Source organism: Carassius auratus, chromosome 9, assembly GCF_003368295.1.
Source record: "Carassius auratus strain Wakin chromosome 9, ASM336829v1, whole genome shotgun sequence".
In the NCBI taxonomy this organism is placed as follows: domain Eukaryota; kingdom Metazoa; phylum Chordata; class Actinopteri; order Cypriniformes; family Cyprinidae; genus Carassius; species Carassius auratus.
Window position 1 is genome coordinate 234,831 of NC_039251.1, and position 26,284 is coordinate 261,114.

Sequence of the window (26,284 nt, forward strand, 5' to 3'; positions counted from 1 at the left end):
GCAAAAAAAAAAAAAAAAACATAAATTTGACAACACCTTCACTGCAAATGCTTACAACATAAACAAATAAATAAACAAGCTGAAAAACAGAAATGTGCTGCAAACAGGCACCACCTTGAAATGTTCGAGGGAACCACAAAGTGAAGAATATGGCACATAGTTATCAATCTTTGCTTTGAAAGGTCTTTATTTTAATATCCTAATATACTGTTACCCAGCCTTTATATATATAGATATTATTAGACTAACTAATCTGTGAATGTAAGCTTGTAAGAATGTAACTTACTTTAACAACTTTCCTTACAAAAAATATCCATAGCCTATGGGTTTACTATTAAAAATATGTAAAACATTATATAAAAACATAAATAAATACAAAAAAAAAATGTTTCCTATAGTTAAACCATGGTAAACATGAACAAATGAACCAAGGATTTACTGTGTTTTCTGAAGTTGCAGCACGTTGAGCCCTCTTGGCCACCATGCAACTATACCATACCATATCACAGAATAATTTGAATAAGAACAATTGACTGAAAATCTCAGTCATTTTAAGTCTAAGACAGCATAATTTACTGAGAAAAGATTTGATTTCACTTCTTCACTACACTAGTAACATCATTTAAATTACAATTCTATTTAGGTTCTCATGAGTCTGCAAAGTATTTAGAAATACAAAAATTTAGTTTTTCAACTGAATTGAGAAAGAGAGATGAAACTGAACACAAAAGGACAAAGTTCAACTCTATTGGATTCTATTATTCAGCTGAGCAGCCCACAACGCTCATGCCGTCTAATCTTAAAAATTACTCATCATGTGGTCAGTGTGTCTCCAGTCGATGAGTGGTGTACTGCTCTCTCTCTGCTCATTCTGAAGGCAGAACATGGTCAGAGCCACCACAATATGCTCCAATCTGCTCCTGCTTCCAACATGCCTGGATCCAGAGTCTCCGCCAAACAAACAGACGCAGCTCCATCCACCACATACACACACACACACACACACACACACACACACACACGCGTTTCAGTTCAATGCACACGCTAACAGACTAGTGCACATGCGCGAACAAGCACATCTCAGTTCGTTACATATATTAAAGCGGATGTTATGCCTGTGTTAACATGCACAAGAAGCTCGGATCAAAACACACACGCACAGCGAAATCCAAAAGAAGGGCCACTGAATGTTTCGGCACCATATGGAGCGGCTATTGTTGGGAGACAACAGCAGATAATTAGCATAGAGGATTTGCATTTATGAGAACGACTTCCATTCAGAGCATAAACAACATAGCATTATAATGCTGACTATAGCAGCTATCTGTCTAGCAGGGGAACTCCTTTCTCAGGCGTTAACACACACACACACATACACAAATGCTGCTGCTGCCGAGTTAGCTCATAACTGCATGGCATGAGTTTAAACATTCACGATGAGTCCTTTAGTAACAGTTTGACGTCTTTCAATAACAAAAACTGTTCACACATTTTTGAAACCGCTTTTGCTTGTGTTTTTGTGAGCAAATCCATTACAGTGACTCTCTTTTTACTTAGATAATTTTTGCACAAACACTATACAAATGCATGAACCACACTGGCTGAGATTGGAATAGAATACTACAGTACTGCTTACTCTGCAGTATACTGCATACTGCCTATTACAGTATTTAAATTATAGAGCACACAGTGTTTCACTGTAATAAGAGGAAAGTTCTTGGATTAAAAGTGAAATGTGTCCATTATTTGCATGCTCTTTCTGCTGTAGCTATACCACGAGTGAGGATTTTTATTTTTTTTAGCTGGGACTGTAGAGCAATTAGCTCTTTAAAATGCCAAAAGTGCATTCTGCTGCACCAAACACCTGGATATATGCCCGGTTATAACGCTCTTCTAAATAATTTCATCATTATTTGATGAATTAATTACTGCCATGATCAATAAAAAATGTTCACAAACATCTCTTTAAAATAGTATTCAATTTACTGCCAGCTTTCCAAATGCATTAAGCCAAACAAAACATTATTGTCAGTGCTATTTGATGCAAACTTTAATGGCATCAAATAGCACTGACTTTTGTAGAACTGGTACATCAAACTATGCACCACACAATACCTTTCGATCATTAAGGGTAAGATTTATTTATTTATATTATTTGTTTCAGAAAGAAACATATATCAACGATGCATTAAATTGATAAAAAATGACAGCAAAGACTTACATTGTTACAGAAGATTTCAATTTTAAATAAATACTGCTCTTTAAAACTTTCCTTTCATCAAAATAATTAAAAAAACGATCAGTTTCTACAAAAATATCAAGCAGCAAAGCTGTTTTCAACATTGACAATAACAGACAATATCAATAATATTAATATATTATTATTATTAATATCAGTATTTTTAAATACTGCTGAAAATTGCTTTTAAAATATATTAAATCAGAAAACATATTGCACATATTGCGATCAATTATCTGCTTTGGGTAGCATAAGACACTTTCAGAATTTTCCAAAATGTAAAAAACAACCAACCAACCAATCGCTGACCCCAAAAAAGAAAGTGGATTTCATTCAGAAACACTTTGACTGTAATGGTGCCTCTGTTTGAATCTTTAACTTAGTAAGCATTCTTTTTATTTCCATTTTCAGGTTTGTTGTAACATATTGGTAGACCCTTCAAAACATGGATCAACCAGACAAATCATGAAAAACCATAATTAATATCGCCTCCAGTTCTTTTGTCACCCTGGAAACAGAAGGTCAAGTCGAGTGCAGTGCATCATGGGATACACTATTCCACGCAATGTGCTCTGGTTCTACACTGCGCATTTCAACAAATGTAGCAAGTCATCCGGGTGATCCACGCATTCAGAAAATCTGCACACTGCGCACAGCATATTACATACTACATTCTTTCAAAAATAGTACATGGCATTGCAAACCCCCCTCCCTTCCTCCCAAAACAGACGCACATGCACACAAGCAGAAGCTGTTCTTACCGAGCTGCAAGTCCATGGTGAGGAGCTTGTTTTCAGAGGGAAAGAGAATCCTGGGGGGCTCTTCAGTCAGAGGAGCTGAAACACACACACACACACACACAGCGTTATTTCTACTAAGTGACATCAAGCACCTCTGATGAAGCACACACTCTCTCCCTCTCTTTGCCCACACGTTCGTGATTGGATGAGTAAACTCCAGCATCTCGCCATCAACATCTCAGCGAGAATTGTCTTGGTCTCCCCAGTGCTCTCATTTCTGTTATTCTTTACTTTTTTTTCCCTCTCCATCAATCCTCCCCACATCCCTCTCTCTCCAGATCTTCCTCTCCCCATGTGGGCACGCTGCTCCAAATTCCAGCTCATTTCCTTCGAGTCAGAGGTGTGTACGTGTCTTTCTCTCTGGTGATTATGCTGACTGTGTTTGTTCAGTCGGCTTTTCTCAAGCACAGGATTGCTGTAGGTAATACTACATGCATCGTGTCACTGGGGCTGCATACGTGTGCGTTTGCATTCAGCTTGTAACTCTTAAAACTCGAGGATGTATATTTGTGTGTGTTTGTCGCGGCTCAAGATTGGTTCTGGGTTGCGCGTGTGTGTGTGTGCGTGACGTGGGGGGTGCACTTAATAGTGAGCTGGTGGAAGTTTAAGCCGCGCGATCGCTCATCCAAAATCCAATTTTCACTCGGCGGAGGAAAGCGCACTGGCCCCTCCCGACGGATTATTCCGGGTGACTGACGGATAGCAAACAGCAAATTAATGAATTACGCTTCCGGAATATACACATCTCGCTGCTGACCCATGCTGCACATTTCCCTGTTAAAGTTGTAAGGGAAATGGACACATTAGTTCACTGCAAATGGACGGTATGACTAAAATCGTAAATCACTGTGTAAGAAAACCAATATCACGGTAACGGTATATATCACAATATAGCTAACATTAAATAACATTGGTCATGTCGTAGTGCTTGTTTTTGGATATTAACAACTTGTTTTAAAGGAATACCCTATTTTATGGAATATAAATTGCGTTTTTATCATCTGAAAAGCATTGCGATTTATATTCTAAACTTGCGTAAAATGCACACAGATGAATCTAAGCTTTTATAATGGTGCATTTACAGAACCATATATCAGCCCGCTAGTTTCATATTTATTTTAAATACATTTGCTTTGGGCTTGACGTTTATAATAAATGTGTTTTTTTATACTTATATTTTTCATTGTTTCCTGTTCTGTTCTGAGAACCAATTAATTTAAACGATTTGTTGTGGAGTGAGGAGAATTACAATGTTTATAGTGTTTATAATGTTTGCAACTTTTACATTATTGAATGTAACAATAAAATGGGACTTATACACTGATGCAACTTATCTGCATACTTTATCCTCTCACAAATGGAAAAAACAGTCATAAGGGTCAAATTGTATACCCCAACCGAAAGTTGATAGGACAATATTCGGCAGAGATACAACTATTTGAACAGGGTGCAAATTTTTTTTTAATATTGGTAAAGTCGCCTTTAATATGCTTTCATCATCAATTTCCTCATTTTAAATGCTTTTTATGTGCATTTATTCTCATTTCTAAGTGTTTTAAATAAGAGTCTGCTAAATGAACAATACATAATTTTCATTGTTTGAACCTTGTAAGACCAGACTTTCATTCTATAAGACTATATTATACCATATGAAGAGTTTATTTGAAAAAAACAGATTACTATAAAAATGTCTAAAATGATGTTTTTATTATGATATCATATTTTTATTGTGTTAGATAGCTTTTTTTAAAGTTATTTTTAACCTAGTTAAAATAACCCAACTGCAGTTTGACTGAGATTGATTGGAATGCACAATGAAAAAACATGACTTTTTAGAATTGTTAAAAACTGAGTTATCTGTTTTTGCCAATGAACTCTTCATATGTACGTATATAAAAAGAAGAGCTACAACATCATTATAGCACATGTGAACATACTAAAGAGCTACTGTGTGATTATGTTAGTGGACGTTATCTTTATTTAATATTCTAATGATTTTTGGCAAAAAAGAAACCTCTATAATTTTGACCTATACGTTGTATTGTTGGCTATTGCTACACATATAAGACTGCTTTTGTGGTCCAGGGTCATTATTTACCCACTCAAATTTTTTTGTTCAGTGGAAAAAAATTAATAAATAATAAATAATAAAAATAATTATATATATATATATATATATATATATATATATATATATATATATATATATATATATATATATATATATAAAGAAAAAATTCAGACTGAAGCTTCAAAAAGGACACCAGGCACAAACTTGTGCTATATTTCTAAAGTAATCTGATAGTTTTAAGAAATTGTTTTGTTTAAGACAGTAATTTCAGTTGAGTTGGATCTTGGTCTTCAATGAATCAGCAGATCCAGTTCACAAAACTGATTCATTTACAAACTGAACTGACATGATTCTTGAAACTACAACCCTATTCAAACTGTAATTGTTTCTTACTGGGATGACTGTAAAAATACATTTGCAAGGCTCCTCAGAAATAAAACTTTGGAAATCAAAAGAAGGAAATAAAAGAGGAAATAAAATAAATAAAATCTAATTTTAAAATACATGCACATTACTGTGAGGGACAACAATTCCCATACAGTACATGGCAGTGGTCAACCCAAAAAAACCTATTGAAAAAGTCTTCTAGGTCCATGGGATAAACAAGAAGTGAATAATAACATACATTTTGACCTGGTTCTTCTTCACAGAGCCATCAATGATTTCGGATAGTTGTAATACAGCACACCTTTACTTTACTTTTTTTCTTGTGACCTTCAGTCCTCCTTCATTGTAATTGCAGGGAAACTGCAGCCAGCATAGCCTTCAAGAATAATCCTTTTGTGTACCACAGAAGACGGGTTTGAAACAACATGAGGGCAAGCAAATGATGAAAAATAATTTGCAATTTTAGGGTGAACTATTCCTTTAAAATATTTCTTTTTTGAGAATACGAGGGTCTTTAATGAGCCTGTCAAGACTATCATAACTATCATAACATGCTTTAAACGCAGCTTGAGGACGCGTGGAGATTGAGAGGACGAGAGAAAAGAGAGAAAGTGAAAGAGAGAGGATGAGTCACCATACAAATTGCTTGCTGTCTGGTAGAACAATTACACAGCTAATCTAAGCAATGAGCAATGTAGTGTCACCACGACTCGAACCCACAACCATGACAAACACCCTCAAAATGAAGATGCTATCGTCTCTATGTCTAAAAGTAAAAAGAGAAAGAGCGAGACAGAGAGGAGAATTCACTAAGATTGAACTGCGTCCACTGACAGCACCATTTATTTGCAAACACTGTCTGCGTTGTTTTAGCGCCCAATGCACTAGCGTTCACCAAATCGGTTCTGAATTTAGATAGATAGGAGGTGTATGCGCAGAAGAGAATCAAAATGGTTAGACTGGATTGCGATTCGTTAGAAGCTGGTTTTTGCCTTGAAATACCGGATGTAAAAATGGCACGACTATTTAGTGAATTTGTCCCTGAGAGAGAGGAATACAGAGGGAGATGAAAAGCGAGAGATAGAGTGGAAATGTGGGTTGGCTCTGAAGCAAGGGATGAGTGTGACGGAAGGATGGCGTGATGCAGAAGAGGAGAGAAATAAAAACACTTGGGCCAGCGCGGTGGGGAGACTGGTTACACTCAGCAGGAGGAAAGCTACAACCCAGAAAAAAACTACAGGAATCAGTCCGCTTTTAAATTCCTCCATGCTCAGTGTGTGTTATCATTCTCTCTGACACACACTCACACACGTAGTTTCTGTGTGAGTGTGAGATGAGTTCGCGGAGTTTGAGACTGATATATTGACAGACTGCGAGTAGGAGAGGTGTGACAGCACAGGCTCCCTCTGAGGTTCACAACTCTTCTTCTCTAACACACACACACACACACCTACACAGATAGATATACACATAGCTACAAACACACATTTCAAAAATGTATATGGCCCAAAAAAGTAACTGGGCATGCTCAAAATTGTATACAGTTCTATGCATTAGATAACTATACACATTTCCGAGTTGGAAGTCTGAATTTGAGTGGTGCTCTGTTGTACTTTTCCAGGCAGGAAGTTGCACATTCTGATTTTCTGAGTTGTATGGGACAGACAGAATCACTCGAGGCACCTGTGTGAAACTGAGGGGAACTGACTCTGCTCCCACTAAAATGACCATGGAAGCAGCTGGTTAAAAGTTATAGTGAAATATGTTAGAAATTGCTAATGCAATTACATTCATAAATTGTTTAGTGTGGCTTAAGTGTCCAACTATATTTTGGAAGCCACTGTATACACACACACATTTAAATGGCAGATTATTGGAATAGCAATATTAATAATGCTATTAATAATAAATACATTTATAATATATTTTTATATAATATTATTGATACTGAACTGCCCAGAAAAGGTACAGGTGACAAGGGAGCTTCAGTAGAACAACAGTGAACTGCAGTCAAATATGTCAGCAAGTTTATTTTGATTCGAACCTGACAGAAAGTGATGAGTTATTCATTTTGCAATTAATCTGACCATTTCCTCTAATTTGACACATTCATGTGGATTTATGGAACACAATTGATTCACCCAATATTTAAAAATAATTATTTCGTGGTATGTCCTCAGATGTAGAGCTCTCTCTATTATAATTCATATTGCATAACTATTCTTAGCCAGTATGCAGTGTGCAGTGCAGGTTAAAATATTTACATGGCACTCTGACTACTGTAACACTGTTTTTCCATTACAGATAAACCCAAAACAAGGGAACGGCTAAGCAAAATCATGCACCTTAAACGCCCGAGAACCTTGTACACAGATGTAGTGCACACCTTGCGGCCTTACTTAGCAACAGCTTAAACTACAAGATAAACCCTGTGTGATCTTTAGCCTGCAAAAGTGTTCTTGCATTAGCCAGAGCGCACGGTTCGCTGGCGAAACTAGGGCAGATTTGATGCTTGGGAGGACACGAGAATGTATTCACTGCGATCACTGCAGCACACGGCGCTGGATACGATTCACTTCTGTAGAGCATTCAGAATATCTGACTCTATTTTCAGTGATGACAGAGATTTTCATGCTGTGCATTATTCCTGTTCAGATGTCCTTGAGAAATAAACTGTGAGATAAAAGGAAGCTCTGAGGGGAAGAACTACTGGAGTGGAATGTAAAAAAGGTGGAATGTGTTTTACTGCCGTGTGTGTGCAGGGCCGGAGCTAATGGGGTGAAAGGTGGGAATGATTCTTGGGAACTAAAAGTCCAGAGGGGCCCATAACTATTGAGACAGGATTGATGTAGCATCTGGTATAATTATTTTAATTTATTTTACATTAAAATATGAAAAAAAAAAAAAGTTCAAGTTTGCCTAAACCTAAATGAGATATATTACATTTTGTAGTATATTTTAATAATACAATAAAAATGAATGTAAAATCCATTAAAATCCAAAATATAATGTATTTTACATCAAAATATGTAATAAAATAATTTCACCTAAATGAAAAAAATTGTTTTTTATTTTTATACTATTAATATAATACAAAAAATTCGGGATAATTTATTTGTATTTTACATCCATATATTTCACAATAATGAAAAACAATGAAAAACTATCTAAATAAAAAACATAACATTTAAAAATAATGAAAGCATAACATGGCTCCCTAAATATATACACAAATTGTGCATTTCAATCTATGGTCATTCTACATAAATTAAAAAATATATGTAAGTATGTCTATATTAGGATCGGAAAAACAGGATTCGGGTCGCCTGCTAGCTATGGTCCTGAATATAAATACAATAATAATAATAATGATAAAAAAAACAATAGCAGTCAAGAGAATGCCCTCAACATAACATAAAATAAACGTGTGTGTTATTGGGTGACTAAGAGAGAGTTAAGTTGTCGCACTCTCACTTAGCGGCATCTGTAATTAATCCTTAATTAAATATGATTACATAACTCTCTACTGATTACGGGCACATGTGCACAAACACACACCGACACTCACACACACAAAACACACACACTTATCTTGTCCTGATTAGACTTGACAGATGCAAGGTGTTGGGAGCATGTGTAAAGAACGTGCTACGGCAGCCCCAGCGCACTATAGGGGATTTTGAGACAAACAGGGGCTCCAATAAACATGGAGATCAATGGATAAACAAACAAAACACACTCTTACCCGTGTATTATCTTGTAACCACTTAATACCTACAATGCAACTCAACAGCGTTTCCTTAGACATCTACAGTAGCCATAACCCTTGTGTCTATGGGTGACCGGATCGAATCTGGGCGACTGCCCTCGCCTGAGCGGTTCCATGGAGAGTCAGTGGGAAGGGCACGGGTTGGTACAGGTGGACGAGGTAAAGAAAGGTTGGCATTGTCCCTGGATTGCTCCACCGCAAGTCCCTCCTGGGCACACACGCTTACACGCTTACACTGCTCCAAACCTGCCGTTGGCATGGACACCACGCAAGTGTCCATGGAAACCACATTGTCTGTACTAAAATAGCAATAGGAAATGCAAGCTACTTTTGGAAACTGTTTATCTGCAAGTGCGACTTCATCCAGATCGCACACACAGCTCTGCATCCGGAAGCTGGACACCTCTTCTAAAAGTTTTCTAAAATTCCTAAGCAGAAATAAAAAAAAGTGACAAATGGGAGATTATTGGGGTCTTTTTTTTTCTCAGAAGCAGGTTAGCTTAATTAAACGTCTCTATTTGTTCTCCATTTTAATTGCATTGGTGAATGGGACAATTTGTGATTTTTTTTTAAATAGGTGAAACCATTGTAGTTTCAATGACATTCTCATTCATCTGAAAATTTGAATTTTATTGAGACATGAAACAAACGTTCATATGTAAAAATAGAATTTATATAGCCTGTGGTTACCAAGGCATGCTCAAAGCAAAGGCCTGAAGTAACATAAAATAATAATGAATAACCAGAATGATGAATAATTCAATTACTTGGTAGTTTTAATAAATTGAAGGATGCTAGAAAATAAAAAAGTGTTAGGAAGTCTCTGACACTCTAATGTTACACTTCTTTAGTTGAAAAAGGGGTTATATAATAAAGTAGCATTATATTATATTATATTATATTATATTATATTATATTATATTATATTATATTATATTATATTATATTATATTATATTATGTCACACTTTATTTCAAGGTCCAGTTCTTGCTATTAACAATCAATTAATACTTAATTTGCTGCTTAATAGCTAGTAAGGTACTTGTTATATTCTATTCTATTCTATTCTATTCTATTCTATTCTATTCTATTCTATTCTATTCTATTCTATTCTATTATACATATAACTAGTGGTCTATGAGCGAAATACCTACATAAATGAAATTTCCCTCAAACCACTGGTTTCAGACACATTATTTGATAGTCTTATATAATGAATATAATGAAGTGATATCAATAGACATGACTTGTCCCATTAAGTGTTAAGAAAAAAAAATCTGATGCTTGTATTCATTACTGAGCACCTCAACCATTTCTAATGATTTTATATTCTCTCTTGCCATTTATCTATTTAAAAAAAAGAAAAAAAAGAAACTGCTACATTCAGCTATTCAGTGTCTTTGTAAAACGATATGTTTTTTTCTTGGACTAGAGGCAAAGCATGATGAATCACTGGGTGAGAGAGAGGGCAGCAGACCGGCCAGGTCAACATGCAGGACATCAGACTCTACAAGAGCATGACTCTCCTGTACAATACTGAAAGGCCACTTACTCACGGTTAAAAACCAGCTTGAGCTATTTCTTTGCCCCATTACTATAATAATCAGCTTCTGTGACTTATATTTAGTAGTAGTATATATTTATTTAATGCCATATCAGCATTTAACAAATGCAATAATAAATAATAATAAAAACCAGCAAACAAACAAACAAAGAATCAAAACATGCATTGAGTAGGGTCTTCAGCATGACTCCTAAGTGACATCTGGTAAATACCACTTGATCAAATCTAGTGTGAAAAGAAATCAAATACCTGTTTGAAATTTCCGGATGTATTGCACATAAGTTATTATTTGTACATGTAGCTCACTCTTCTTGCCACTTACTTAATATAGAACTATTAATAATAGGTCTGATCTCTGAGGGAGGAATTTGACGTGTGTTTACTTCCTGATTAAAAGCCTCCCCTGCAGCTCGCTCATTTCCTGAAAGCCCAACATGGGCTGGGACCCAGCAAAAAATAAAACTATAGAATTGATTCTATAGATGATCCACGGTGGTTGAAATACAATCTATAATCAAAGGATGATCAGTTTTTAAAGAGTCCATTACTTGAAGACATGATTTAGAGTCAATAAAATGTCAATATTTTGAAGGCTAATAGAAAAGCACATACTTCAGCTGTGAAAACTGAACACTCTTTTTGACTGACATCTAGAGTTTACACCCAACTACACACAATCACGCTCACCCAGGAAGTCATCTCTTCACTGTTTGTGTGTGCGGGTGTGTGCAATGCGCATGATTAACTGCTTAAACACACATTTTTGGCCCTGTGCCTTGAGAGAGGATGTACAATAGCACTGATTCACATCATGGGCCGTACATTTTTGTAGGTCAGTTTCACGCTTCAAATTTTCAGACATGCACGCGCGCTCCAATCTTTGTTGTCGAAAAGCATGTCCGCAGTAATAGACTGTCTGTAAGCACTCAAAAACAAGAAAATGATTCTGTGTTCTTTCGCTAACTTCCTCCCTCAGGCGCACAGGCAGCTCCACCAGATAACCCGCTGCAGAGATGTACCATCGAGGCAAGTTTCTGTAGCAATTATAGAGACGTACTGCTGTAACCAGCTCAAAACAAATTGAGCTATAGTGCTATGATTCTGCCGTAACTGCTCTACAACTCCTAACATCAAAACTCTGCCTCCGTGACGAGGGTTAAATCGAGCTACGGACTCAATTTTACTGTTAATGGCAGCTTTTCCGTTGAGAATCATTTGCCGTCCTGGACTATAAGTTCCATCCAGGAAATCGTCCCTGAGAGTCTAATGCTGTCTTAAAATAGGCTTTAAATGAGTGCGGGAGGAGCGGCGCAGAGTTTTTTAATAGGTTTCAACTGAATGAGGGCTTAGAAAGGGAGAGAGAATAACGTCTGACCTCTTTTCACCTGTATGTGCCATTTTATTGACCTGCTATAGTGGCAGAAAGGACCGAATTCGCAAGGGACCAATAAGAATCTGTTTAATCGTAGACAGAGATGTTTAAACATAAAAATATAGACTAAAGTGACCTTTCGGCTGCCGTCTTAGTGTTGTGTGTGTATAAATGTCATTCTCGATCTCTCTCTCTCTATCTCTGTTATTGTGTGAGTCGAGCAGTAATAGAGGTCAGATGTGTGTAGTGGGTAGTGCACATGCTCATGACACATATGAGCAGTTTTGCTCACAGGAACACAGGTCTGGCCTTGTGTCATAATTCGATCTCATTCCCCCTCATTGTCTCTCTTGACTACCCTAAAGGCCAAAAGCTTATGAATAATAGTAATAATAAAAAACAGCTGTGTTAGCATTAACCACTTCATCACCACATCTATCATTACAATGACTGTATTTAAAGCTGCAGTGTGTAATTTCTGTGGCACTAAATGATGCTTTTCTGAAGAAAATGTGCATGGTGTCAGTCTGGTGTCAATTTTATCCATACACTGTAAAAAAGCTACTGTAACAGTTTAGTCAAATGAATGTTTTTTGCATGTAAAAGCTATGATTTACCATACAATTTATGATGAAATACAGAAAAAAAGACATTTAAGTCATAAAATATACAGGCAACTGAGTGTGCATTTAGAATAAACAGATGATATCATCTGCTGGTGTGGACGCTAATGTCTTAATCTTTATAGTTATCTTTATAGCTAACGTTCTTGGTGTGAATGGGGCTTAAATGCCCGTTCACACCAAGGAAAATAACTATAAAGATAATGATAAATGATAATGATTTTCAGAATGATTTTTTTGTAGCTGATGAATAACACAAACATTGACACCCAATCATAATCCATCCTGCTATAACAAGCTCATTATAGCAGGATGGATTCTGATTGGATGTCAGTGTATCGTTCCTCAGCTGGAAAAAATTATCTTGGAGGTGTTTCTCTGTACCTTTATCGTTATAACTGTAATGTGGACTCTGCTATTATTTAATATTTAGAACGATTTTTAGAATGATACCTTTATCATTTTCTCTATAGATATCGTCCTTGGTGTGAACAGGCCTTAACTCACAATGCAGGACAGGGTTTACTTATTGTTTCATTGTATTCACTTTTTTCGTAGAAGAAGAAATAGTTACCCTAATTAAAAGTAATAAAATATATTTAAAACTTTTTGCCACTATCGTACATTATTCAAATAATTTCTATATACATTCTGTGTTGCAAAAATACATACATACATAACTTTTTGATTATAGATTAAAAAAATATTTACAAAAAATCTAAAATATTAATGAATTGATTTTTAAGCACCGAAAACCACACAAAGTAGTCCATATGACTCAAGCACTATATTTGCAATCTTCTGAAAGCAGTGAAAGCTTTTTATGAGGAATATACTTAAAAGTTGTTATCCACTAAAAACTTGTGCATTAATGTTACAGTCAGGAAAGTCACTGTTAACAAAAGCACAGCACAGTGAATGCAACTGAAACCAAACAAGAAGCAAAAGGAAGACTAATGCCTCACGCTTCAAAAAACAACCGGATATCACAGCAAGTGCTGTCACACACAGACACACACTGAAGAGACTTCACACTGTACTACCTGTCACGCTCAGATAGGTCGTCCTCCGCACCAGGAAGCCTCCAAAAACCAGCTCACAGGTGTAGTTGCCGATGTCATCCTCCTTCACTTCCTGTATGGAGAGCATGTCTGCGGTCTGCAGCACGGTGCTCCTCCACTGCTGCACGTTACACTCCTGCACACCCGCAGGCAAAGAGAAAAAAAAATATAGAAACAAAGAGACAAAACTACATCATATGCATTTGTATATACCATCATAATGAAAAAAACTCAGAGGGGAATTCAATAAGAATAAACTGCGTTTGCTGCCAGAATACAAATCAAGCAACGGCATAAACCTGGCCCAGAAAAATCAGTGCTAAACAATTTGCAGACTGGAGTTCCTGATCTTGTGGGTCACTGCTGCAATCCAGACAACTGAATCGGTCCTTTAAAATGCAGAAAGTGCTCTCAGATGTATTTTATAATGCTTTATAATCATCATTTGATAAATTACAGCTGCCATGATTGATTGAAAATGTACATAAACAGTCTATTTAAAAATATATTTTGTTTACATGATGCATGCACTGTAAAAGCATAATGTTAATTGCCCTCTGCAAAGAGCACTGACTTACTGGCATAAAGTATAATATCCCTAATTTACATAAAAAGGAGGTGTGTTTGCACTGAAAAGACCGACAATGACTTCATTTAAATTCTCAGGGGGCAGCTGCCATGACGCTGGATCGCAGGTGTTTTGTGAATAAGATGCTGGTTTGTGCACTGAACGGCGCAACTGTTTAGTATCTTCCACTGTACCTTGTACCAAGTTATCTGCATTTTTTCTCCAGGCTGAACGTAATCGTGGATATCAGGACAGGAGATGTCTTTACTCTTGCCCAGTTCTCCTTTCTCAGTGTAGCGCAGTTTTGAGTTATAGCATCCTGCTGTGTCATTATCAGCAACCAACAGAGTCATAGACACCTTCATACAAAACGTGGAATTCCTGTAACACACACACACACAGAGTATATAAACTGTGCTATCTGTAATCAGATTAACATATACGCACCTAGAGACATCACTGATCCTAAATTGGTTATCATCTCACAGAGCCTATACACTAAACAAATTATACGAGAATAAAACATGATTTTATTTGTAATTCAACCATGATAGATGTAATTTAACCACGATGGAGCAGAACTATTTTTTTAATGTAGGTCTACAAATAATTAGTGTTTTGCTGATGGAATATGAGGAGCAATGAATAGAATGGAATCTTCTCTCAAAGGTTTTAAAGGGTCATTTCATACATTTTTTATCACTTTCCATTTCCCCCCGAGGTCCACTTATAACGTAAGTGAATATTTTTCAGCAGAAAACTTGTCAAATTTAGTATCCTACACTCTCTATGACCCTTAATTAAATTGGATGTTTTATTTTTTTCTTTTTTCTTGCTGCTGTGCCTTTAAGACGTCTGTGAAAGATGTGAAAGTAGAGAATGAAATGTTTTTGCAGTTATTCTGAAAACAGTATATTTTCAAATTATGAGCATTTAATTATTTATTTAGTTAAAAAACGAGATTTCTAATTATATGATCCTGTTTTTGGTTTGCAATAATGTCAGTCAAAGAAAATAATACAACCGCAAAATGCATATTCACACGCTCTGTAACTCAGAAGCATTGCATGTCAACACACATTTCTCTGCATTGATGAGTGTCTACATTAAAAGTGCATTAGTGTTTGTTTTGTCCAAGGGCTTTGAGTTTAATAGCTGCTGATAAGATTTGTTGAAATTTGACCTTTTCGGTGTAATGACCTCACACCTCCTACCGGGTTACCGTGGTTACAGAGTGCTTGGGGCGGCAACCTGCAATGCCCTTGTCTCTTGTAAAATGCATAAACAAATTTAGTAAAAAACAAAACAAATAACTATAAGCTCTCTTTCGCTCTGCCCTATTAACTTTATACAAAGACTATTTTTACACTCTGTTTTCAGACACCCGCATATGTCAGCACAGTCTCGTTTTATCACCCTATAAACCTAAAAAGAATACTAAAATATCTGCTCTGTTGCTGAAAACTATTGTTTATGGTTTAATCAGCTCAAAGCCAGTCTCGGAGGAAATAGAACAACAAAAACAAATCCTATTTCCTGTTCCTAACCGTGTTCTTAATAATCAAACTCTCTAGCTCTGTTTTAAACCTAGTGAGCTACCTACATAGAAGGGTTCCTTCTTAGGCAGCATCCTAACTGAACTGGAATCTCATAAGTGACTGATTTTACAACTACCAGTCATTAATTGGTTCCAGGGGATCAGTGTTTGGGTAGTTAATTTAGGCCTTTATCCACTGCTGATAAATGCAGCAATTTCAACAATATGCTGACGAAAATGGTTGTTTACTCCACTGCCGGCCATTCAAAATGAATTGAATACAGTACTGACTAAATCTAATTGCTTTTGCAAATAACATATAAATCATCAGAACTTCATCATATCACACTGACGTGAAACAGTTAAATTGTGAGCTAAATCAAGTCAACATTATTAGCATAAGCTAAAAGTGCAATATTCTTAAAGGCTGTTCACAACTATAATGATAAATCTAAAGTTTTGATCGTTGTTCTAATGTTCTAATTGTCCCAAATCATAATTCTGTGAAAATGGGAAAGTCCACACCACCACTATAACAATAATAACACAAAATAAAAATATTGGTTGGACCCACTTTCACTTTTTTCATTTTTATTTTTTTGCTAATGAATGATTAAAATATCAGCAATTTATTTATTTAAAGCCTTATTTTATTTAAAACATTCTTCGGTGGAACATGAAAGACAATATGGGACCCTGGAGCACAAAACCTGTCTTAAGTCGCTGGGGTATATTTTTAGCAATAGCCAAAAAAAAAAAAAAAAAAAAACATTATATGGGTCAAAATTCACCAAGTTTTCTTTTATGCCAAAAATCATTAGGATATTGAGAAAAGATCATGTTGCATGAAGATATTTTGTAAATTCCCTACAGTAAATATATCAAAACGTAATTTTTGATTAGTAATATGCATTGCTAAGAATTCATCTGGACAAATTTAAAGGTGATTTTCTCTGTATTTAGATTTTTTTTAATCATCACTATATATATATATATATATATATATATATATATATATATAGAGAGAGAGAGAGAGAGAGAGAGAGAGAGAGAATATTATATGAAAATAACCTTATCAAACTAAGTCAACTTTAATATTGACTGAGTAAGGCCATGTCAAAGATTGAAATCATAGTGAAATTAACGGTTGAAATCAAACTTTGATGCTTGTTATCTCATAATTAGATTTTTTCACTTTAGCCTGAATTACACAGACAGGGTCACATATTTTCATAAATTGGACTCCAGAGTTGTTTGAGTCCAATATTTTTCACAATTACTTATTTTGTGTTCCGTGGAAGAAATAAAATCACACTAGTTTAGGAGAACTATCTCTTTAAAGTGTCTTGCGACTCGTCTGCCAACTTGGATGATCATTTTCTCTGATGCATTCTGTTGGGATTGCTTTCTTTGCAAAGGATACATGTGATGCTGCCTTAGAAATAAGGTGTCTTTTAAAACCACCTTCACATTGGAAGCATAGGATTCCTTAAAGTGATTTCTAGCAGGTCTCTGTGTTTTTTTGTGAAAAAATAATTACTGTACCTTTTACTGAATATTTTATTAATAACTACCGAAATATTTTATATGTCCTACAAGAATGCTTGAAATTAAGGCAGTTTGAAGGCATTTAAAATTCACTCTTTTCTGGTTTTTGTCCGTCTGTTTTCAGTACACACACACATTACAACATGCACGCATATACAATAACTGTGACATTCTGTGATGCAAAAGTGAATATGATGAGTAGATTATGTTTTGACCTCAAGTCGGTCGGAACCTGAGCAAATGAGGACCCTGGAGAATTGCCTGACTGTTTAATATGTGTGACAGTGGCCTGCGGCATTATGGGAGAGTGCTGGAGTGTCAGTGTTTGATTGATGGATGACAGAACGTCTCACTGTCCTCTGCCGTCGCTCACTTATTTCACTTCCAGTTTTACTGTCCCTGAGAAGCTTTGGATACAGACACACAACCCTCACACACACACACACACACACACACACACACATACAGACACTAATACATACATGCTAATTTTCTCAGCATGGCGCTTTTCTTAAAGGCTTTGAAAGACAATCAAAAAACATCAAAGGAAGAAGTTAAGAATGTTCTCCGATCCGGCTAATGTCCGAAAGGCAAAGTGTGTATCTCCCTGTGGATTTGCATATCTAAGCGTATGAGTGTTCACACATACACATGTGCACGTGTCCCTCTCTCTCACCTCAGAACGCAGGAGTACAGACCGGCGTCCTGCAGCTCGGCAGGCCGAAACCAGATGGCGTCTTCCTCTTTGCTCATGCGTACCCCATCAAAGGAGATGGGTTCCTCGAAGTCGCCATGTCCCAACCCAGAACTTCGGTACCACATCAGACTAAGTCCAATGCTCTGTGTCTGGGTGTAGTTGGCTCTGATATAACCATAAAACAGGGCACACTTTATCCTCACCGGCTCTCCGTGTAACACCCGGTATTTCAGATAGTCCACGGACCAATCAGTGCAGCCGTCCACTGCAAAGAGACAGGAGGACAGAGATATTAGTCTCTACATCTTTAGAAATTTGCAAAGGTTCCTTATTAATCGACCATTTGGCCATCCTATAAAACATTAAATAAACTTAAAATAAAAAAGATAAAGACAGAATTGTCTTTTTCAGGCGCAATATATCTTTAAGTTACATTATTTTTCAATTATTAAATCCATAAACACACATCAGCCCTGTAGATTAAAAAAAAAAAAAAAAAAAAAAAAAACTCATTATTTTTGCCAGATAAAGCTTTAGATACAAACAGGCACATATGCCACTGTGACAAAAGACACATTTTGAGCTATTAAAAGGCAGATTTTTTCCTGTCAGAAAATCTCATAATTATTGAGATGTTAAGTCAACATGAGTCAGAGTTCATTTTAAAGCTTGGTTGCTATAGAGAAGTTAACCCGTGCAACTAATTATACAGTACGCTAACTAATTATGTTTCATTGTTGTAATTAACTGCTGTGTTTTATAATGTTTGCATATGCAAGTACGTGTGTGTGTTGGGGGATCGCTGTGCGCATGTGTGTGTGTACTCAGGAGATGTCATGAGCTTGTAATAAAAGCAGTTAATTGCTTTTTGAAACTCTGGAGATGAAGAATATAGAGCTATTAAAATCTGATAGGACAGTCAAATAATCTACTGTCGCCCTTCATAACCAAGATATAAAAAACGAAAACCTAAATAGGCCATATTTTACATAATGCGATTTTGCAAAGTGCCCCCAACAAAACCAGCATTATATTTATGTTTATTACATCATTTGATATACTGAGGTACTGGTGGCCTCGAACAGTGATGACTGATGGGACTCTGTGTACAAAGCCAAAAATGAAAAGCCCAAATTGTGACAAATACTAATGCTATAGCAATTCAGAAGCAATACAATTTTATATATTGTATTTATTTATATATTGAGTGCATGAGTATTAAATATTTCAAACAGTATATTGTTTTTCAGATTAATTAAAAATTATACGGTAAAAAACATGCAGGGGAATCGCCAAACTGTAAAACAGAAGCGTATACCTTGCCTTAAAAGTGCAGTTGCCTCACCAGACCAGATCCTTAAATATAGCTTTTATTAGTGCAACTCATTATGTCTCATGTTGTGTTATTTAAATGCATTATATTTTAGCCACTGTAAATTTGAAACGTTCCAAGTAAGTAAATACACATTTGCTATGCTTTTCTTTAAGGATAGTCATGTTGACCTTGAGGAACTGGAACCACATTCTTCCTTAAAACTGGTTCTCTTTTAAAATAAAAAAATGTGTAATCCCACGTAGGCTATCTGTAATCAGATGCACATTTAAACCTGGAATATAATCCAATTATGTCACTTACAGTTTCACAAACACATACTCTTTCTGAATTACAATCCACTATCAAAATAATAAATTTTATTATTCCAGCTGCTGTGAGAAAAGGCTATAAACAATCCGCCTCCTGCAGGATCCTCACATCAGATATAGCCTACTGGCCGGGACAACTTTTTAAATTTATATTAAAATCTTACTGCTGTGAATCAGGCTAAGGCAAGGAAATAGTTTTGAACTCTGGCTGGTTATGTACTTGATACATTTTTTTAAATTAAATATATAGATATTTATTAGCCTAATAAATTCAGTACTATGAAAATATGAAAAATATAATGCGCTTACAATGCAAAAAATATTAATAGTCTGTAAAATAGGCTTAATTTTATGCCCTTTCTTTTTAATACGAACAGGATATTTTCAGTTTTCATGACAACCATGTAACAAAGCTTTTCTGTGTTGACGTGCATCACAGGCTCTTCAAAACACACTCTTTTTACTTGTTGTGAGAGCATTAAAAACACAATGGCATATTATACAGCCTTACATCCCATAAATTACGCTTCTATTCCAGAAAAGCAAAGCTCTTGTCATTGAGCACAGTCCTCTGTGTTTCTGGTTGACTGCATTGCCCTTGACCAAATTCACAAATGGCTAAATCCGTCTCTGTAATAACTTCCCAATTGTGTTCAAATTAAGTGAAACCCATTACAGAACATTTTCTCTCTGATGCGGGGGACAGAACATCCACTCATTATTTCATTTCTCGTCGATGCTAAAAGGTATGGAAATAAACAGCATAAACTGTGCGGAAATGCTTAGTGACATACTGCTCATATACAATCTGCGCCCCTCAAGACGTTTTCGTTCATGCCAAACCCAGGCGCTCGTCACTTATGAAAATGCTGAGGCAATAGATGGCAGTTTGCTGAATCTTTTAAATGAATACTACAGCGAATAAAAATTATTCGATGACATGCGCATTCTGCCAAATCAATTACATTTAATATGACAATTACATCACTCTTCTCTCCCATTCCACTCTCCTTCTTTCTCCATCTCTCACTGTTTTCTTTCTGTTTTGTCTTACATCTGTCTTGCATCAGTATGCTGTAACTGCACGGTGTGAAATTACTCTACTAAACCCTGTTAACCTCTTCAGGTGTCATCATACCCTGCTCTCCATTAGGCCCTGTTCTGCCGCTGTCCTTGGTGCTGAAGTCCAGCTGTTTCATTTTATTTTCATGTTCTACTGAGATCAACTTTACTTTTTTATATTTGTGGTCACAGAGATTTGAATGTTTGCATAAAATCTAAAAATAATTTTTGATATTAACATCATATTTTTACTCGAAATTAGTTAAATTAGTTCATCAGATCTTAATCAAATCCCAACAGAAACATATTACTGAAGCTTTATCTCTCTGTTCTATCACAATGCAATTTAGAAAAGGGCCTATACACTTTCGTAACATTGTTTCGGTTTATGGTCAGTACTTCCCCACAAAAACTACTGCAATTGGTTTGTTTGTAATCTAATCATGGCAAAAATGCATGTATTTCTTTTATATAATTCTTAATTTTGTTTTCTTATTATATATATTCCTATTATATGTAGTTCCACACTAACATATATACTGTTTTGTACACTAAACGATACACAGCATAGGTACAGTGTCTACACCAATCATAGAATCTAATCATGCATATTCCAGCATCATGAAACTAGGAATCCTTGAATTGATCCAGTGTGATATTTATAATGTTGCAAAAACATTTCTGTGTAAAATAAACACTGTTCTTTTGAACTTTCTATTCCTCAAATGAACCTAGAAAAAAATGTATCAAAATTTCCATAACAATAATAAGCAGTTTTCAACATTCAGAATAATACAATTCTAAAATAAAATAAAAGCATGAAATCAGCATATTATAATGATTTATGAAAGATCATGTGACACAAAAGACTGGAGTAATGGCTTTTTTCTACTTGTAACAGTTATTTTAATAAACTAACAAAACAAATAAATAACCAAGCAAGCTAGCTAGTGGGCCATAAAAAGTGGGCAATGCAACCAGACTAAATACAAACTTGCTTAAATAAGTATTTGACTTTTGGTTAACAATAATACATGCAGCATATGTGATGTGAGAAGAAAATTTTGGAAAAATGACAAGAAACACTTCTTTGAAGTACCGTGCACTGATGAATTGTTCACAATAAGACTAGGAACTTGCATTTAAAAAGTAAACAGGCTCCATCTTTATTTCATGTTGAATTAAAGTGTTTTTTCCCCCAAGCCATTAAAATATTATTATAGTATATTTTTCATGGCTGTGAGGTCCCTTAGACTCCAAACAGAACAAGAGGTTTAAATCTAAAAGGGTCTTTGAGTCGCATCACACTAATAACACAGTCAAAATGAATGAGGCAATTACATGGTCATATTAAACCTGAATGCACTGACCCAATAAACTAGGAGGTATGTGCCTATATACTACAGGCCCATGGCTCTCAAATGTACACATGCAAACATACAGTTAGCTTTGGTTGGCTGCACATTATGCAATGATTTTCAGATGTACGAGGGCTTAGATATGTAGAGACAAGCTTCCACTCTAATATCAGGTGTGCTTTAAACGGCTCCCCACTGCTATAGGAAACTCTGACCTTTTTATTTAAGCAAACGGGGGAAAGCAAGAGAAGGAAGTTAAGAGATGTTTCATCTGTATCTCCAGCTAAGAACGCTGTATTTCTTTGCCCGAGCGATGCTAACAAGCCAAGCTTCCCTGAGGCACTCTGGGTAACAGATAAAAGAAACGAAATGGAATCAAACTGGAATCAACTGCATTGTTTTCTCCCTTCCACCCTTTCTCTCTCTTGGAACGCTCGGATCACTCGCGTACCTAAAGCCTGCTTCTTTCCCCCAAAGCCTCTTTCTCCTACATTCACTTCACAAATGTATCCCATCATGCTCGGTTCCTCTGCATGTACATGCTTTTCTCTCCCCTCTCCCTCTGCATTTCCCATTCTCTTTTCATCCTCTCATCTACCCCCACCCCATCTATCTATCTTGTTTTTCACTGCTAAATGAACGATAACGAGGTCGGTTGTCTCTGGGGTGAGGTCCCTTATGTAAGCCCATAAAACATTCACATGTTCTCAATCCTGTGCAACCTACTGCACTAAAATAGTCAGAGAAAAACAGGAGCTCGAGAAAATGAACGAGAAGTTGATTGAACACTCCCTCTCTTTCTCTCTCTGCACTCCCCTTCCTTCCCATTGTGTAAGATAAAACAACCAGCTTGCAAATCATTAAGATTTTGGATGCATTTCATGCAAATTACATCTGAATCCCTCCACGCACACACACACAATCCTATCTCAGGTCTCTGTAGTGGTGCACTTTCATCTCTCTCAAGCTCCGTGTGACAGGGCTGCTTTCACATTGCAGCTGAATGTGGCCCAAAAATGATTTCTCCTCTCGCATGTGACACAGATCTGTGTTTCGTTTTTTCGAAGAGAGTGTAAACAAAAATCTGAAGATTACATTTTTAATCCTGATCTGGGCTACTATCATATAGGAGAATAATCTGTAATACATTCACATTCACATTCACACACACACACACACACACACAATGGTTTTCTATTTTAGTGTATTTTAAAATATTTATTCCTGTGATGCACAGTTACATTTTCATCAGCCATTTCTCAAGTCTGCAGTGTCATATGATACTTCGGACATCATTCTAATATGCCAATTTATTTTTAATGTTGAAAACAGATGCTGCTCAATGTTATTTTAATTTTTTTTGAACCTAAGATACTTTTTTCAGGATTCAGTAAAAAAAAGAAAAAAAAAAGAACAGCAGTTTCAAAATAGAAATCTGTTCACAAACTTTTTAATGGTAGAGAATATATGTGTGTGTGTATATACAGTACATGTATATATATAGCTGCATATTTTTGATCAAATAAATGCAGCCTTGGTGAGCATAAGAGACTTAAGGTCTACGTATTACAAACTTTTGACTGGTAGTGCACATATATTATTATTATTACTATTATTTTAACAATACAATTTAGTCTTTAATTTTAATGACTAAAGGATATTGCTTGCAGGAGCATTTCCAATTGTTTGCACAATAAAATGCCCTCTAGATTGATGTCTCCTTTCTCTAATACCACCTGTCACCAACTAGCTATAGCAATAGTAAACCATGGTTTTGCAAGGCTGTGATGTACTACTAAAAAGCAGTTGGCTATTTGAAAAAGCATAAGCCTTTCGATTTGTTCTGCCCCAGCTAGCCATTTCAACAGGAAATATGTCAAAACAAGAAAGAAAATTATGTTTCTTAAACCATTTCATGCAGTCTCTAATGGCAGTAAAAGTAAAGCGCTGCTTTGAAACCGTGAAAACATTTTAGAGAGCTTGAATCATGCTCTGGTCTTGAGACAGATATTCGATTTTTAGTCCAGTTGAGGCTTTGTTCCTCTGAAGGGTCATTAGTAAAAATAAGCCATTTGTGATGAAGAATTTTCACATTAAAATGCTTGGTTTATTAAAGTGAAACTGAATACAAATAGATTAGTGTTCCCTCACTGTGTGCTTACTCTAAGAGGTTTTTATTTGTTCGTGTGTGTCCCCTAAGTAAGGTACTAATGATCGCTTGACAGTTTAAGACGCCAACTGTCTTGAGCAATCCCATGTCTGTGTGCACGCAAATATGAGTCAATCACCCAAACTTCAATGAGTTTAAAGCTTGTAGCTGCAGCAAAAAGGTTGTTTGGCTTCTTTCTGTGAGAGATGTGTTGAGCAGAAAGACTGAGAGGCTGCGTGCTTAGTGATCCGACCACCGGGGAGTGTCACTGGCCAAGATTACTGCTAATCCACCATGATCCAACGCCTCGACACACACACCAACAATAACCTCTCCATGCATACACACCAACAACAATCACCTCGCTCTGCACACGATCCTTGAACGCTTACACACTGGCAAATATAGAGGTTTTCACACATAGGGCATTACAACATGTGCAACCATACAACATGGAAGTCTACAGTGCAAGGCACTTCACAGGAAGAAAACCTTAGAAAAGCAGTAAAGAACAGCACAGTAATTAAACATTACACAAGTTAACATACATCCAATGATACAATAAAGAGGCTGTTTTAATATATATAGAAAAATCATAAGCAGCATATAACCACAAATTCATACTCTAAAACATAGCGAAAAGACAAAATCCCAAACAAACTCTAGATGGTGCGTGCCGATAGTTATCTGACATAATGACATCATTATTCACATGGCTCAGCTGATTGGTCTCTTTTGCATCAGCAGCCAATGAGCTTGCTGTTCAACATTCAAATACTCAGCTTGTGCTTGCTGTAACAGTTGCAATGCGGTTCAGAAACCCTCCACTTCCCCAGCTCCGCCTGTATAGATCGGCTATAGAGTGAGTTTATGTATGTTATACGTGCAGCAGCAGTATTTCCTCCATGTTCACAGCAGCATGTGTGTGAATATATTGGAAGTAGCAAGTCTCAGCACTTGCTCTGCCGCAGCAGAAGCGTAGCAGATCTATTCTGCCAAGTCCAAACACATTAACATTTCCATATATATTACCATGCTAAACTCTCAGAGGTTTGTCAATACAGGATCTATTTTAATGCAAAAATAACAAACATTATGGTACAGAAATACAAAAACAAAACAAAAACACATCTGATCTGAGTCACTTTCATGTGAATCAGTTTGCATATTCTTAGATTTACATACATGTACACACAGATATAATTATAAATTAAAGTAATATTAATTTATTATATGATTCAACTAAAAATTTAATGATTCATGTTAAAATATATCTAATATTTTAAGAATTATGAACACACACTAAGAAATATAAACACACATCTAAAGACACACCTATATTCAGAATAATATTGCTTCATATTAAAATTATAGTAATATTTTGGTCTGAAAATACAATAATAACGAACATTATACTATGGAAAAAATAATAAAACCACTTAAACATTTACAATCTGATTGTAAAACCTTTTCAAATCAATTTCTTCATAGAACTGCATTGTAACTGCATTACTGCAGTTTTTTTTTTTTTTTGGTTTTGAGAACAAAGAGAGACGAGTCTAAATTAATTTCTGTGGTATCCAACTGCATCTTACAGATTCTGTCAATAGCGTTTAACTTCTATTGAATCTGTAAGATTCCCTTTGCCTTTTATCAAAGAAAATGAACTGCTGACATTTAAATTAATTAAATCCTGATGGCATACAGTATGTACAGTCCAAACATCTTGTACTGATGTCAATTCAAACTGCAGTTATAGGGCTGACCTGTGCATACGTTCATGTGTCCGAAGGAGAGTGAGAGATTTTAAAGGAAGGGGAGGATTTGTAAATGTG

At 35.9% G+C, this 26,284-nt stretch overlaps 1 protein-coding gene across 2 annotated transcripts in view; it reads right to left on the reverse strand.

Moving 5' to 3' along the window:
* LOC113108110 (interleukin-1 receptor accessory protein-like 1-A) overlaps window positions 1–26,284 on the reverse strand; it is a 69,248-nt gene that overhangs the window by 17,922 nt on the left and 25,042 nt on the right. For both annotated transcript variants that reach the window (XM_026270933.1, XM_026270934.1), the window contains exons 3-6: window positions 18,216–18,501; window positions 14,649–14,835; window positions 13,869–14,022; window positions 3,001–3,075 (exon numbers count right to left, since the gene is read on the reverse strand). In XM_026270933.1, the coding sequence (XP_026126718.1) occupies window positions 3,001–3,075; window positions 13,869–14,022; window positions 14,649–14,835; window positions 18,216–18,501 (702 nt within the window). The remainder of the gene's footprint in view (window positions 1–3,000; window positions 3,076–13,868; window positions 14,023–14,648; window positions 14,836–18,215; window positions 18,502–26,284) is intronic.